Source organism: Aquila chrysaetos, chromosome 3 (assembly GCF_900496995.4).
Source record: "Aquila chrysaetos chrysaetos chromosome 3, bAquChr1.4, whole genome shotgun sequence".
Classification (NCBI taxonomy): domain Eukaryota; kingdom Metazoa; phylum Chordata; class Aves; order Accipitriformes; family Accipitridae; genus Aquila; species Aquila chrysaetos.
The window spans coordinates 23,649,905-23,666,264 of NC_044006.1; the positions used below are offsets into that span (position 1 = coordinate 23,649,905).

At 41.4% G+C, this 16,360-nt stretch overlaps 1 protein-coding gene across 3 annotated transcripts in view; it reads left to right on the top strand.

Moving 5' to 3' along the window:
• KIF15 (kinesin family member 15) overlaps positions 1-16,274 on the top strand; it is a 47,490-nt gene extending 31,216 nt beyond the window's left edge. For all 3 annotated transcript variants that reach the window (XM_030008936.2, XM_030008937.2, XM_030008938.1), the window contains 8 exons: positions 914-1,018; positions 1,306-1,470; positions 1,921-2,027; positions 4,652-4,724; positions 5,336-5,373; positions 13,686-13,851; positions 14,284-14,415; positions 14,722-16,274. In XM_030008936.2, the coding sequence (XP_029864796.1) occupies positions 914-1,018; positions 1,306-1,470; positions 1,921-2,027; positions 4,652-4,724; positions 5,336-5,373; positions 13,686-13,851; positions 14,284-14,415; positions 14,722-14,805 (870 nt within the window). In that variant the 3' untranslated portion in view covers positions 14,806-16,274. The remainder of the gene's footprint in view (positions 1-913; positions 1,019-1,305; positions 1,471-1,920; positions 2,028-4,651; positions 4,725-5,335; positions 5,374-13,685; positions 13,852-14,283; positions 14,416-14,721) is intronic.
• The last annotated feature ends 86 nt before the right edge of the window (positions 16,275-16,360 follow it).

A 16,360-nucleotide genomic window follows, 5' to 3' on the forward strand; every position in this document is an offset into this window, starting at 1 on the left:
CGTAATTTTAGAGCATCTTGTATGCAGTACTCTTGGTCAAGAGCAATGCTTCTTCCTATAAAAGCAAAGTAGTAGTTTAAAAGCTTCAGAACAAAGGCTAGATAACTCTTAAATACTTTGGAAATGGTGTCTAGAGGTCACAAAAACATTTAGTCTGAAAGCAGAGTAAAATTATTAGTACCTGTAACAACAGAGCAACCTAAGGTTATAAGCAGTGTAACTGAGGGGATTAATTTTTCCTCTGCTTAACACTTATCCGCAAACAATATCATTATGTAATACAGATAATTGTTGAGCTCTAAATTATGTAGTCTGAGTGATTTGAAGCTTCTGCAGACCAAATAGCTATGTTGGGCATTTGTCCAAATTTTAGCTCTAGTTGTCACAACTGTCATAGTGCTAAGTATATTTGTGTTGGCAAAAACTCTAATAAAGATAAGTTATTTTGGAAAGAAGACTTCTTTTGTCATGTTAGCATATTCTCTTTGAGGAAACTCATTAAGTCTATACCAGTAAAATCTTTTTTTGTATCAAATCATGTTTTGACCAGTAATGTTTGCCAACAAAGTTCATAATAGTTTTTCTGTGCTAGCATGCCCTTTCAAAGGTAGATTGTGTTAGCAAGGCAAAAAAATCAAATACCAACAACAAGAACAAAATTCAGATTAACTGCACACTATACAGTTATATAGTATATATATGCTTTCAGAAAATGCTTGTTAGATGCAGCTATTGAATGATTAATAGTTATTAGATAAATATAGAAAACGGTTATGAAAGTGAAGTCTAAGATAATCTAAAATAACTTGTGGTGTACTTAAGCTTGCTCAAAATAGAGATCTGGCTGCTGTTTTCTTTAGTATTTTTTGTGTATTATGAGCCAATTTTTAATTCTAATTGGGGTTTCTAATAGTTGGGCAAAATGACAGAAGAACTGGAGAAGAGGAAGAATGAATATGAACTAAAAATGAAGCAAATAGATTGCTTTGTGGAGTCATCTTCAGTAACATTTCCTCAGGTATGGCATTTGTGAGAAAACATTTTCATTGTTATGACTGTTAAAACTCATTGAAAAGGACTAATAAACTTTACGGCATGGCTTCAGGCAGGGACCAGAAATGACACTGTATTGAGAATGGTCAAATCCCATTCACCTTGTTTGTAACTTAAATGTGTTATTGATGATTTGTCTGCAGGAATTTATTAACATATGTCTCTAGTTAAGTATTATAACATGTAACCAATGCATAGGGGAAACAGTTCTTTACTAATAGTTTGTGGGGTTTGTTTCTTTTGACTTGCCAGTGTCCAAAAACTCCCCCTAATTTTGATGTGAATTTGGCAAAGCTGTTGGAAACTCATGAGCAAGAAATAGCTGATCGGAGGGCTTCTGCAATAAATCTGGAGCACCTTGTACATGAACTGAATGAAGAACGAAGAGCTAAAAATGATGAAATTCTAAGGCTGAAGGTACTATGAGTTAATCTCTACAGGCAATTTGTAAGGTTAAAGTAAGACAGAACACAGAGTTCAGACTTTCAATGAGCTCTGCTTGGTAGTCTGTCTGTTAAACAGGAAGGCAGTTCTTTGTCTTCTCTTTACCTAGGCTGGTAGCAAATGGTGACAACTTGCTTGAGGTGTCCATGTATCTCATTTTCCCAAGGACTGAGTTGGTTTGTGTTCATGAATATCAAATGGTAACATCATTTTTGCTGATGAAACTGTTCTGACTTATTCTAAATCAAGTTTCTAATGAAACTGTAAATGGAAGAGTGATGCAGATCTTTGCCAGAGAACTGTGCTTGTTTTCTGAGAAATAGTTTTGTCTTCTATTTTACTCAAAAATATGTTAAACTGGAAATGAAAACAGGAATTGCAATTTGGTCTTCAGATAAAACGTTTCAAATTTCACTTGCTTAGGAACAATTAAATGAGTTGGAGAACTTGCGTCTGGAAATGCAGATATTGGTGGAGAACAACAGGAATTTACAGAGCCTTGTAGAAGCTCAGAGACTAAGCAAGAAAAGGTAAAGTAAAATAAAACAAGAAAAACCTGTCTTAACTTGAAGCAATTAAGATAAACAAATTTACAGTTCTTATTTGAAATACAAGCTGACATATTGCTCGTATAATTAGAGAATGACTCAGCCTTTTGTATGAAAATTGTTTACTGGCTTGTAAACTTTATTGCCTTTAAATCACAAACTCTTAAGTACAATAACGTTTTATAAATTAAATGGAAATAGAATGTAAAAGAATTACTTGCATAGCCATTTCTGTCTGTTTATATATTGCCATATCACTTGTGTGCAGTTATGGATTCAGTAAATGGGAAATGTCCTAATGAATTCAACACATGTTTTAACATGGACATAAATGGAACTAGTTCTCCATCTTGTGTTTTTGAGGGTAAGGAATGAACTTCCTCTGAAAAGATGGTATGCTGCTGTGTACCTCAGGTTGGAGGTACCCTGAAGTTTGGTTCGAACTGTAATCTGTACAGCTTAGTTTTGGACAGAAAATACTTTGTTTCATGGCTTACCTCTTTTGGTTTTTCTTTGTTTTCAATTTTGTAAAGAATTAAATAATCTGCTGGTTTACATCTTGCGAAAAGAAATCTTAACTGGCAGCAAATAATTCTGTTGATATTTAATGACAATTCATTTTTAAGGGGCAATTTAGTAAACAGTAACTTAATGCTAGGTAGGAGTTTAATCTCTTTTTGCCTATTAAATGTATAAAAAAATATTTTCCAGACCTTTTCTCTCTATTCAATGAAGTATCAGTGTTGTCAGTTTTAGAACTGACTTTTTAGTAAGATCAGTAGTGTTATTTTATGTTAAATACTTAATTTGCAAAATTAAGTATTCCAATTAGAAGGTGCTGTGATTGCAGGTGTCTGTGCAACTCCATTTTGTCCTTGCATTATATGTATTTTACAGTAATCTTCAATTATGAAGAGATTCATTTGTGGAGAATATTCTGTGCACAAGGTGGGACAGATCAGGTGTGATACTGAATGATGATGTTGTCTTTAGGGCCTTCTGCTTAGTTTGCAACAAACATTTGAAAGTGTGTTGTGAACTGAAATGGAAATTATAGAAAAACAAGAAGTGGTTACCTTGCCATGGAAAACTGGATTCTGGGGCTTTGTCTTTCACACAGTTTATGGAGTAGGTTACTTGGACACAATTTTTCACAGAAAAGCATTACTTTTATGTTCCTCACTTGTTGGATTCCTCGCTTGGGACCTTGGAATGTAATTTGGATATGCACTAACAATTCTCAGCTGCTGTTAGTTGATAGGAGTTGTGGTTTGAATAGACAGAAGGCTAATTAGTATATTGCATGCTCTCTGAAAAATCAGTTTTAGATATCTCAGGTGGGGATATTCACAGCAGACACATGCGTTATACATTATGGGAGCAGCTGATAGCAGCAGCAGGTAATAGTTATCTTTTGTGTGGCCCAGTGTTAGAAAGCAAGATGATTTGATCATTGGTGTCACATGTCACATCTTGGACTGCATTGGAGGACGTTTGAGAATACAAAATGTGCCTGCTCTCTTTTGGTATTTAGTGTTAGGGCAGGGAAGAGCAAGCTGTCTAGGAAAGGTCAGCCTTCACCTCTGTAATGCTAAGCCAGAGCAGGCTCAGTTCACTACTTTGGAGCTGGTACAGGCTGACCAGTACTAGAATTTGAAAGGCTCAAGCATAACCAATGATTCTAAACTTGAAGGTTTTAAGGTTCATTTAAGTATCCACTGAGAGTAACTACACAAAGTGTGTTGCAGTTTTGTCCAACTATTTATAAGCTGGATGAATTTGGGTGGATTTTGGAAGTTGGGTGGTACCAAAATTTAACAAGGAAAATATATGATTTTTATTTTAGTTCTCATAAGTTGTTAGACTTTTTAAGCAGGCATTTAATTAACATTAACAAAAAAACTCCACCCACACGTACACACATTTACTCTCTCAGACTGAGGCTGTTTATACCAGATATGAAAAACAAATTGCCCTAGCTAGGTATGTTGATGAAGATTTTAAGTTACTGAAAATAGCAATCTTTTGTAATTGCATCAGATTACAATAACTGTTAATCAATGAAGTTCTTCCCTTATGGCACACTACAAGAATTAAGTGGTCCCAATGGTGTGTTAGTTTGGGGGTTATTTTAATTTTATGGTGTTTGCTTACTTCCATCCAATGTCATGTTTATTAAAAACTAAAATAATAGGTTTTCAAGTCTTCTGAATACAAAAATTGTTTACCTTCTTAACTTGGCAAGACCACTGAGCAATGATCTTGTAGGAAGAAGTTGCTTTCTGCAGTCTATATGCACATGAACATCATGAACTAATAAAACATTTACCTCAATCCCGAAGCTGTCTAACATATGGTTGCATAGTTATTGCATTTTTGTTTTCATTAAAACATTAGTTTCTCTGTACTCATAACAAAGGAAAACATGATGTTCTTGGAATATAAAAGCTTAAGCCCTTCCAGAGTTGTTTCATGATGTTTAGTATTCTGAGTACAAACGTGTCAAAACAGCTCACACATTTACTTGTTTAACCTGGGTAAGATGATGGTTTTACAACTGGCTTACTTTGTTTGTGAGAAACTTTCCTCATTCTTGGTTTTTCTAGTGATCAGAAACATCCTGATGTTCAGTACATCAAAGAGAAAGAGGAGGAGATTGCTGAAGAACGACTTGCCAAGGTGTATTACCCTTCTCATGTCAGTTGCTGTTTCCCTGCTGTAAAGTATTATTAACATGTTTTCTTCTATTCTGTGGCAGTAAAACAAACACTGATTTCTAGTGAATTCTACCAGATACAGCCTTACGGTTTCTTACACTCTTACATCTTACAGTTTCCGTCTTGGTCTAACACCAATGACCTGGCTGTCAGATTGCACAATAAGCAAAAACAGATTCGGATCACTAAATCTGACTCATCTCCACAGAGTTGGAAAGTGCAAATTGTGTCACTTGCTAACGTAAGGCTCTGCCAAAGGGAAGTTAATGTCGCAGCGGAGGTTGCCATGGATCTCCCTGACAGAAGAACCCCCGTTAGAGCTCTGCTCTGTATGAATGGGCAGATAGATACTGCTGTGGGTCATTTGTGCTGGCATGAAATTGGAAATACGTGCATATAGCAAAGAGATGAACTTGGAGTGAATATTAGAGATGTGAGTTACTGGGCAGTAGGATGATTTTGGTAGGATCTGCAATGAGATACGTAGCTTCAATTAAGTGACAAATAATTTTAAATATATATATGTTTATATTAAACATTAAGAATATAACTAATATTTTTGAACTTTTACAGATTAAAGCAATGGAGGAGATGCTGAAAATCAAAGCAGAGTAAGTTTAATTACTGTTTGTTGAACTGAAGACTTGTATTAAACTCATAAATACCAAAAAGGTATATTTAAGCAATGGAAGTCCAAGATCTGAAACTATACAAGATGTGATTTGGAAATGTTGTTTACACTTCTGCAAGACACATTGAGTTCTTACTCTTTTTCATCAGTAGGTGGTAGTAGCACCTATTACTACATTTTCTAAAAGGGTAGCATTATATATCAGGACAGTACTCTGAAATAAGTGGAACCATAGAAAAACTGAAATTGGAAGGGACATTTTGAATTGTTTAAAATGATCTGTTTTGAATTATTTTATATGCAGTGAATTCTAAGCACCTTCCTTTTCAAATTAAATTGAAATATTATTTTTTATTAATATCGTAAATATTTTATAATTTTAAATTTAATCTAATTCTTTGCTTTTTTTATGCTATTTAAATTTTTGCGCTTCAGCTTGAATAATGAAAGTTGTTTATTAGAGGATTCCTAGGTTGTGTTTGCACTACTGTGCAAGTAGTCCTCAAAATTCAAGTGGTTTACACCTTATATGGATAGTAGTCAAGAAATAAAATACTGAATTAGTAGATAAATTAGTTTGAAAATGTTGCTCTTGCTATTCTTTTCCCTAATCTGTACTGCTTCAGGATTCATAGTGGCTGAATCTCCTAATATTTGAGTTATTTACATTTAATGGAATGCTTTCTACGTAAGTAACTTCTTTTAAGGATGAAGATAGTTTTTATGCACACAGTCATTTCAAAAGTAATTTATATTAAGTTTTCCAGAAACCCTAGTCTTGATGAGGGGTTGTTTTGCTATTAGATGCATTGGTTTTTCACACCTGTCTCATCTCTAAAATAAGCTTTATAACAGTGCTACAATGTCTCATACAAACAAATAATGTACAAAGAGGAAAAAGATTCTTCAGTCATCAAGAAAATGTCTTGACAAATGCAGCAAATGAATACTGTTTTCATAGAGTAGGTCTTAAACACCAGGCTTCAGTGAAACAAAACTGATGACAAAAACATTTTAATTTATGCAATATTTGAATAGACATGCAAAATTACTAAGGGTCATCTACTCACTAGACAGGCTAAGTTTGATGGCATGGTTTAATATTCTGTGAACCTGATAGAATTAGAACATTTTCATCAGACAAGACATCTGTCCAAAGTGGTGGTCCTTCTGTTACCAGGCCAAACAAGCTCAGACCATGTATGAGCTCTTCAGAGATGGTTCTGAGCAGCAAGGCTATTAGGGAAAAGCCATATACAAACAAGCAATTTGGGGGAAACTTGAAGAGAGCAGAGTGCATCTGGCAAATTTACATGCCTTAGATGAATTAATTCTAAGTGTTCTTGTAGGTGAAGCTTTTATTTTCTTTTATGAGTGGAGCTGTATGTCCTGGATTGGAAACAGCATACTTCCCAAAAAGAAAAGCAACTCCAAAACGCTGCCTAGTTACGAGAGTATCAAAATACAAGAGCTGTGAAGCCGAATGAAATTTTTCCTTCTCTTAGCACTGAGTTCTCGGGAAATATATTGCCTCAAAAGGATACTTTTAAAGGAGCCTGCCTCCATCTGCAAGGCTGACTTAGTAATTCAGTTGTACGCCATTGTCGTGGTTTCAGCCCAGCCGGTAACAAAGGACCACGCAGCCGCTCGCTCACTCCTCCCGCCCCCTCCGGTGGGATAGGGGGGAGACGGAGGAGAGAAAAGAAAAAAAACTGGAACCTCGAGGGTTGGGATAAGGGCAGTTTACTGGGACAATGCAAAAAAGTTACAACAACAACGACGGTACTAATGAAAGGGTATACAGAAAAGAGTGATGCACAGTGCAACTGCTCACCACCCGGGACCCGACGCTCCGCCACTTCCCCCACCGAAAGTCGAGAGCAGGAGAGACCTCCCCCCGGCCCACTCCCCATGTATATACTGAGCATGATGTCACATGGTATGGAATAGCTCCTTGGCTAGTTCAGGTCAGCTGCCCCGGCTATGCCCCCCCACCTCCCAGGTTCCTGTAAAAATTAACTCTATCCCAGCTGAACCCAGGACATTATCCACCCCTTATTCTATACCATTTACATCATGCCCAGATCCTACATTTTCCAATCAACCGCTACCACTTTCCTTGTCTTATATATAGATATATATGTATATGGACACCCCCCCCCCCACACACACACACATACAAATAGTATTCCCTTAGTCAATGGGTTATCCCTCCAATGTGTCCATCAATTTTATTTAGTCCATGACTTTGAGGCTCCATCTGTTGTAACACTTCTTCAGGATAAGAGAGATGGTGTGAGGTGTTGGGTTGTTGTATGCTGTCTCTGGAACTTCTGGCTGGTACATTTGATGCAACCCACACCCTTGGTCTGCAGGTCGAAGATGTTGATCTTGAGGGAATTGCTGGGCGCCAGTTCAAGTTCTATCACTGTTGTTCTTGGCTCAGTTTCAAAGTCCATTCTTCAGTCATTTGGGTAATTCTTACAGTAATACCCTTGATATGGCATATAGACACTATAGATACAATGACATACATTGGCAGGTTATTTAGCAGTTAAATATCATACAGCCTAGTTCACTGGCTATTCTCTCCCAAAATCAAATCTCCCTGAGGTACACATCGAACTTCCCCATCCTTCTGCATCACCCACCAGGTGTACCCAGGTCCCTGAGCAAAAACCACCCCTTGGATGGGTTTGTCTCTGCGTGAGGGAGGACTAACCCAGACTGTCTTTCCTAACATACTCCTCATGTGCACTACAGGAACTTTATCTCCTTCTACAGTATGTGGAAGTCTTGGTTGGGCGGGGCCCGCCCGATTGGTGGATCCTCTAGTATTAACTAACCAGGTGGCTTTTGTTAAATGTGTATCCCAATGTTTGAAAGTTCCACCCCCCATTGCTCTCAATGTAGTTTTCAGCAGTCCATTGTATCGTTCGATTTTTCCGGAGGCTGGTGCGTGATAAGGGATGTGATATACCCACTCAATGCCATGTTCTTTGGCCCAGGTGTCTATGAGGTTGTTTCGGAAGTGAGTCCCGTTGTCTGACTCGATTCTTTCTGGGGTACCGTGTTGCCATAAGACTTTCTCTTCAAGGCCCAGGATAGTGTTCTGGGCAGTGGCGTGGGACACAGGATATGTTTCCAGCCATCCAGTGGTTGCTTCCACCATTGTAAGCACATGGCACTTGCCTAGGCGGGTTCGTGGGAGTGTGATATAGTCAATCTGCCAGGCCTCCCACTGTTTATATTTCAGCCATCGCCCTCCATACGACAGGGGTTTCAGTCGCTTGGCTTGCTTAATTGCAGCACATGTTTCACATTCATGGATAACCTGTGCGATAGTGTCCATGGTTAAGTCCACCCCTCGATCGCGAGCCCATCTATATGTTGCATCTCTTCCCTGATGGCCCGAGGTATCATGGGCCCACTGAGCCATAAATAGCTCACCCCTACGTTGCCAGTCCAGGTCCACCTGAGACACTTCAATCTTGGCGGCTTGATCTGCCTGCTGGTTGTTTTGATGTTCTTCAGTGGCCCGACTCTTGGGTACATGAGCATCTACGTGGCGTACTTTTACCACTAGCTTCTCTATCCGAACAGCAATATCTTGCCACAGTGCGGCAGCCCAGATGAGTTTACCTCTGCGCTGCCAATTGCTCTTCTTCCATTGCTGTAGCCACCCCCATAGGGCATTTGCCACCATCCATGAGTCGGTATAGAGATAGAGCACTGGCCACTTTTCTCTTTCAGCAATGTCTAACGCTAGCTGGATGGCTTTCACCTCTGCAAACTGACTCGATTCACCTTCTCCTTCAGCAGTTTCTGCGACTAGTCGTGTAGGACTCCATACAGCAGCCTTCCACCTCCGATGTTTTCCCACAATGCGACAGGACCCATCAGTGAACAGAGCATATTGCCTCTCATTTTCTGGCAGTTTATTATACAGCGGGGCCTCTTCAGCCCGTGTCACCTCCTCCTCTGGCGACATTCCAAAATTTTTGCCTTCTGGCCAGTCCATGATCACTTCCACAATTCCTGGGCGACTGGGGTTTCCTATGCGAGCCCGTTGTGTGATCAGTGCAGCCCACTTACTCCACGTGGCATCAGTTGCATGATGTGTAGAGGAGACCTTCCCTTTGAACATCCAGCCCAGCACTGGCAGTAGGGGTGCTAAGAGGAGCTGTGTTTCAGTACCAACCACTTCTGAGGCGGCTTGAACTCCTTCATATGCTGCCAATATCTCTTTTTCAGTTGGAGTATAGCGAGCCTCGGATCCTCTGTATCCCCGACTCCAAAACCCCAGGGGTCGACCTCGGGTCTCCCCAGGTGCTTTCTGCCAGAGGCTCCAGGTAGGGCCATTCTCCCCAGCTGCAGTGTAGAGCACATTTATAACATCTTGTCCTGCCCGGACTGGCCCAAGAACTACTGCATGAACAATCTCCCGCTTAATTTGTTCAAAAGCTTGTCGTTGCTCAGGCCCCCATTTAAAATCATTCTTCTTCCGGGTAACTTGGTAGAGAGGACTTACAATTTGACTGTAATTTGGAATATGCATTCTCCAAAAGCCCACAACACCTAAGAAAGCTTGTGTTTCCTTTTTATTAGTTGGTGGGGACATAGCTGCTATTTTGTTGATCACATCCATAGGGATCTGACGACGCCCGTCTTGCCATTTTACTCCTAAGAACTGGATCTCCTGTGCAGGTCCCTTGACCTTACTTTCTTTTATGGCAAAACCAGCCATCAAAAGGATTTGGATTATTTTCTTCCCTTTCTCAAAAACTTCTTCTGCCGTGTTGCCCCATACGATGATGTCATCAATGTATTGCAGGTGCTCTGGAGCTTCACCTTTTTCCAGTGCAGCCTGGATCAGTCCATGGCAAATAGTGGGGCTGTGTTTCCACCCCTGGGGCAGTCGATTCCAGGTGTACTGGACACCCCTCCAAGTAAAGGCAAACTGTGGCCTGCACTCCGCTGCCAAAGGGATGGAAAAAAATGCATTAGCAATGTCAATTGTGGCATACCACTTAGCTGCCTTTGATTCCAGTTCATATTGAAGCTCTAACATATCTGGCACAGCAGCGCTCAGCGGTGGCGTGACTTCATTCAGCCCACGATAGTCTACTGTTAGTCTCCATTCCCCATTAGATTTCCGCACGGGCCATATGGGACTATTAAAGGGTGAGTGAGTCTTGCTGATCACTCCTTGACTCTCCAATTGGCAAATCAGCTTATGGATGGGGATCAGGGAATCTCGGTTGGTGCGATATTGCCGCCGGTGCACCGGCGTGGTAGCAATTGGCACCTGTTGTTCTTCAACCTTCAGCAACCCCACAACCGAAGGGTCTTGAGAGAGACCAGGCAGGGTAGACAGCTGTTCAATCTCCTCCGTCTCCAATGCAGCTATACCAAAAGCCCAACGGTACCCTTTTGGGTCCTTGAAATATCCCCTCCTGAGATAATCTATACCAAGGATGCACGGGGCCTCTGGGCCAGTTGCAATGGGGTGTTTATGCCACTCATTCCCGGTTAGACTCATTTCAGCTTCTAATACGGTTAGCTCTCGGGATCCCCCTGTCACACCAGAGATACAGATGGGTTCTGCCCCTTTATAACTTGATGGCATTAGGGTGCATTGTGCACCAGTGTCTACTAGAGCCTTATATTCCTGTGGGTCTGATGTGCCAGGCCATCGAATCCACACTGTCCAGTAGACTCGGTTGTCCCTCTCCTCCACCTGGCTGGAGGCAGGGCCCCTCTAATCCTGGTTAGAATATTCGTTACTCACTTTTCGCACCCGTGAATCAGAAGTCCCTTCAAGAGGATCAGAAATGTGATCAGCCCATCTACTGCATCTGGGGGACTCCTCACAGGAAACTGGAGCAGCAGTTTTCCAAGAAGAATCCTCTTTCCTGGTTGCTTTTTCTCGCAACTCCCATACCCATGCATCCAGGACTGAGGTAGGTTTTCCATCCCACTTCCTCATGTCCTCTCCATGGTCACGCAGGTAAAACCACAGGTTAGCCCGTCGTGTGTACTTTCTCTCTCCTCTCTCTTGGGCAGAGGAATGCTTACTCCCAATAGCTGCGATGCGGGCCTGTACAGGTGGGGAGGAAGACATATCCACTTTGAATTGCTGGAACTCTCGGGACAATTCCTCTACAGCCGAGACACAGGCCCGTAGGGAGGAAGAGAGACTTCCTTCGTATTGCCGGAGTTGGACTGCCAATTCATCCACCGTTTGTCCATGGCCTTCTTTCCAGGACATTACTGCCAATGAGTTGGCATAGGTTGGTGGTGCACTTCGTAGAAACTTCCGCCACATGGGTTGTGTGCATTGGACATCATCTGGGTCTATGGGTGACTGCGCATTTTCTGGATCATTATAAATCACCTCCAGCACGGCTAATTCCCTCAGGTACTGGATACCTCTCTCCATGGTGGTCCACTTGCTTTGGTGACATGTAACTTCATCCTTGAAGGGGTATCTTTCCTTTACACCTAACAGAAGTCGCCTCCAGAGGCTGAGGACTTGTGTTTTTCTCCCAATCGCCTTGTCGATGCCCCCTTCCCTAGACAGAGATCCCAACTGCTTGGCTTCCTTACCCTCTAATTCCACACTACTAGCCCCATTATCCCAGCATCGGAGCAGCCAGGTAACAATGTGCTCACCTGGGCGGCGGCTAAAATCTTTTCGCATGTCACGCAACTCACTCAGGGATAGAGATCGGGTGATTATTTCAGGTTCTGCCTCTTCCTCCTGTTCTCGTGATGACCCTGGTTCATCTTCATCTCTCACTGAGCGAACTGATTTCTTTGTGTGTTTCTTTTTCTGTACAGGGGCGACTGATACTGGCACAGGTTGGTTCTCTGGTTTAGCTGCAGTATCCGTCACTGCGGTTGGGGTAGCCGCGCTGCCTGTTGCCGGGGTAGGGCTAGCCACGGTGCCTGCTGCCCTGTTTTCCATCTTTTCCCCCTTTTCTCCCTGAGGGTGCTGCATAATATCAAGCAGTGTTTGGTAGATACTGGCCAGGGCCCAGCACACTGCAGCGAGTTGTACGTCTTTGGAATAGCCACAGCATTTTTCTTTCAAATATTCTACCACTTCATGAGGGTTCTGTAGTTGTTCAGGAGTGAACTTCCAAGCCACTGGGGGTGAGAAGTTCTCTAGATACCTGCCCATATCCTCCCACATGCCGTGCCACCCATGAATATCCAGCTTTGGGGCAGATCTCTGGGTGGTACTCTTAAAGAGCCTTTTTGTAGCCCTAAACAAGACCTGAAACATATTCAGGAGGCATAGCACTAACAGCACAGTGGCTTGTGCATCCCAAGGATATTCAAAGTTCTCAAAAGCTGTTGTAATTAGTCGGAAGGAGAAAAGGGAGGCGAACGGACGGGGGGAAGTATCCCCCCCTAACTCCCCCATGGATTGGCTGTAATTACCAATAAAATCCGATAGAAGGTGCCCAAAGTATGGAAATGATATCACTGCCTCATACAGATACCAGCTTAACCTCATGACCAGTGATGTAATCATTTCACAAGTCGACATTGCCCAGTACAGCAAAATGATAATCCCAATCACTCTCCCAGAGGTGAGAAACGTAACTACAGGCAATACATAGAGCATATAAGGACCTACAAAACGCCACCATGTAAACAAATTAATCAACATTGTGACTAACATCTATTTATCTAATATAAGGAATGCGTATGACAAATTTGTTTCAACACGCTCTGGCCAGATCTGTCGTTATCTCAACCCTTCGTGCCCCACGTTGGGCGCCAAAAAGGACTGTCGTGGTTTCAGCCCAGCCGGTAACAAAGGACCACGCAGCCGCTCGCTCACTCCTCCCGCCCCCTCCGGTGGGATAGGGGGGAGACGGAGGAGAGAAAAGAAAAAAAACTGGAACCTCGAGGGTTGGGATAAGGGCAGTTTACTGGGACAACGCAAAAAAGTTACAACAACAACGACGGTACTAATGAAAGGGTATACAGAAAAGAGTGATGCACAGTGCAACTGCTCACCACCCGGGACCCGACGCTCCGCCACTTCCCCCACCGAAAGTCGAGAGCAGGAGAGACCTCCCCCCGGCCCACTCCCCATGTATATACTGAGCATGATGTCACATGGTATGGAATAGCTCCTTGGCTAGTTCAGGTCAGCTGCCCCGGCTATGCCCCCCCACCTCCCAGGTTCCTGTAAAAATTAACTCTATCCCAGCTGAACCCAGGACAGCCATTTATGTTGTTTTTTAATATTTTATGATTCTTTTACATTGGCAGATTAGAAGAGACCAAAAATACCCTCAAAATCAAAGAGAATACTTGTCTTGAAATTACTCTGGAGATGGAACGAACAAGAGCTTTGGAGCTGAAAGCATTTCGTGAAAAAGAAGAAATTAGATCAAAACTGGAGGAAACGTATGAAGAGAAAGACAGAATTGGAAAGGTTATATATGTATAATTTTTTTGTTGTCTGTACAGTAGAATCTTATTCAGCAGAGGTAGAGCTGTTGCTAACTGGACAATATTCTGAATTAATTAGTGATCAAAGACTGCCTCTGAAAATGTTTTGTCTTGCAGTTTAGTTGTATGTGTAATGCAGCTGCCTGCACTAGTGGAACTCCGGGTACAGAAATCACTGTTGCAATTCGTAATACAAATCAAATGGTGCTTTTTTTTCTCCCTTTTAGAGGGATCTAATGTAGTACCTAAGGAGACGCAAGACAACTATGTATTTCCTGAATAAACCCAACTCTTGCATCATATGTTACAACAAACTTAAATGTCAGTACGTTAATAGTTCTAAAGAAGCTATTTCTTCTGAAAACAGAAGGAGGGGCTACAGTTAAGAGGTACATGATGTATTTATTAATTACAGGAAATGGACCTGCTGAGGAAGCAAGTTGACTTTCTTGCTGAGGAGAATGGGAAATTACTTGGTCATCAAAACCTAAACCAGAAGATTCAGTATCTTGTGAAACTGAAGAAAGATTATGCTAAACTTACAGAGGTAAGTTGCAGAGTAGAATACAGATGAAGTAATGGCCTGACATAGAAGAGAGCTGTTTTGAGAATGAAAATGAAAGTTCTTGCTCTTTTGCCGGAGAGTAATAGATAGATATCTCTGATTTTATGCAGTTGTGTAGGTCACGGCTGGTCTGTCTCCTCACAGGCCCCAGACAAGAATCCCCCCATTTTATTTCCTCAAGTACATAGTGTATAAAACACTTAAACAAGTGTAGATACCACTTATTTAGAAATATGAAAGAAGTGAGTATAACTTCCTTAATACACCCATGTTTTTCCTGTTTTACAGGAGACTGAAAAACTACGAGTTGAAAATGCTTTTTTGAAGGAATCAAAAAAATGTGACATATGTAGACATCGCGATCAGCTATAATGACACAAATAAAATTGCAGAGCCGTATTTTTAAAGTGTACAGAATAAGCAAAAGCCAGTTGTCAAACTTGACTTTGCTGTGGTCCTGGAATAATCAAGTATTTTAGTTCCTGGATTTTTTGCTGGTAATAACTTAGTGAAGAATTTTATTCCAGCTATGTGGGCAGCTTTCAATGACATATTAACACCTTCCTATAATTTTTCAAAAACTGATTTTGTATAGATGCTGGAAGATACTTCCTTGAAACCTTCATACCTTGCCAAGGAAAAGCTTTCTCAGTGGGAGCACACCTGGATTTTTGTTTCCTTTTGTACTTTTATTCAGGTTCCTACCTCTTCTGAAATACTATGTTTTCCACCAGAGCCAAATTTTTAAAAGCACAATTTTTTTTATTTGGGGGGGGGGGGGGGGGGGGGGGGGGTTTTGGTGGGTTTTTTTTGCTAAACATAGGGTGTTCTTACTGGGTTGCTTAAAAATAATTTTCATATTGAAGTTTGTTCAGTACAGCACGAATGTGAATCTAGTAATAGACTTGTAAATAGTGCTATACATATCTTTTGGCTTTGTATTCTTTTCTTTCTCTATTTTAAATTAAAATGCTTTTTAAACCTTTTTTTCCTCCAGTATAAATTTACAGCAGATTTCTATATTAGCACTGTAGGAAATTCTAAGTATTTTTCAACAATTTTCTTATCAAACGAAAGCTAGATATTGTAAGAAGCAAGATATGAAAATATGCAGAACATTTTAGGACTATAGCATAAGTTCATTTAATTGCACTCAAGATTTATTGGAAGTAACTAAAACTTTTTTTAGTGAAACACAAAATATTGATTTATATACCAGTATCGAACACTTGTGTGTGTAGCGCTTTTTTTTTTTACTGTCAGTAATCCTACCATTCTATTTTTGGCTACTTTGTACAGTACTGCTTTTGTACTACTTTTGCCCACAAGCTCTGAGGTAAAAGGGAGCAAAGAGGGAGATGTGCATCAAGCAAAGGGCAGGATACCTGCTGAGGTTCTTCAGTATTTGGCTGAGGGGAAGAATCTTACCCATCTTATTATGCTTATCTATGAATTTTAAAGTTGCCTAATCCTTCAGCTTTGTTTCCGCTTGAAGTATAGAAGTAAAAAGCTGACCTTAACCTGGGGAGGGTTTTTTTTCTGTAGACAAGTAATAGAGCTCAGACGTAACTACCGTATGATTACTAGCACGCCGCAGCTTGGTCTGGGACCGCAAAGCCGTTGCCTCCTGTGGGCTTTGTTACTGCCACGTTCCCGGTTTACCGGTGCTCCTCACAGCACCCGCCTGCCCTGTGTGACTCGTTCCGAACTCCCGCCCTGCGGCCCGGCTGGGGAGGGGCGAGCCCCGCTGTCTGTGTTATATGTCGACACTGGGACTTACGCTGCTCTCATTCTCTGTCCTTTTTTCAAAAAAGAAAATAAAGCATTTGTATATAAATGAACACCGCACACGAGCATTTTTCTCCCGCTCCCTCTCCTTCGGCAACGCACCTCCGCGGCTGCTCCCTGCTTCCCTTCCCGCCCGCCT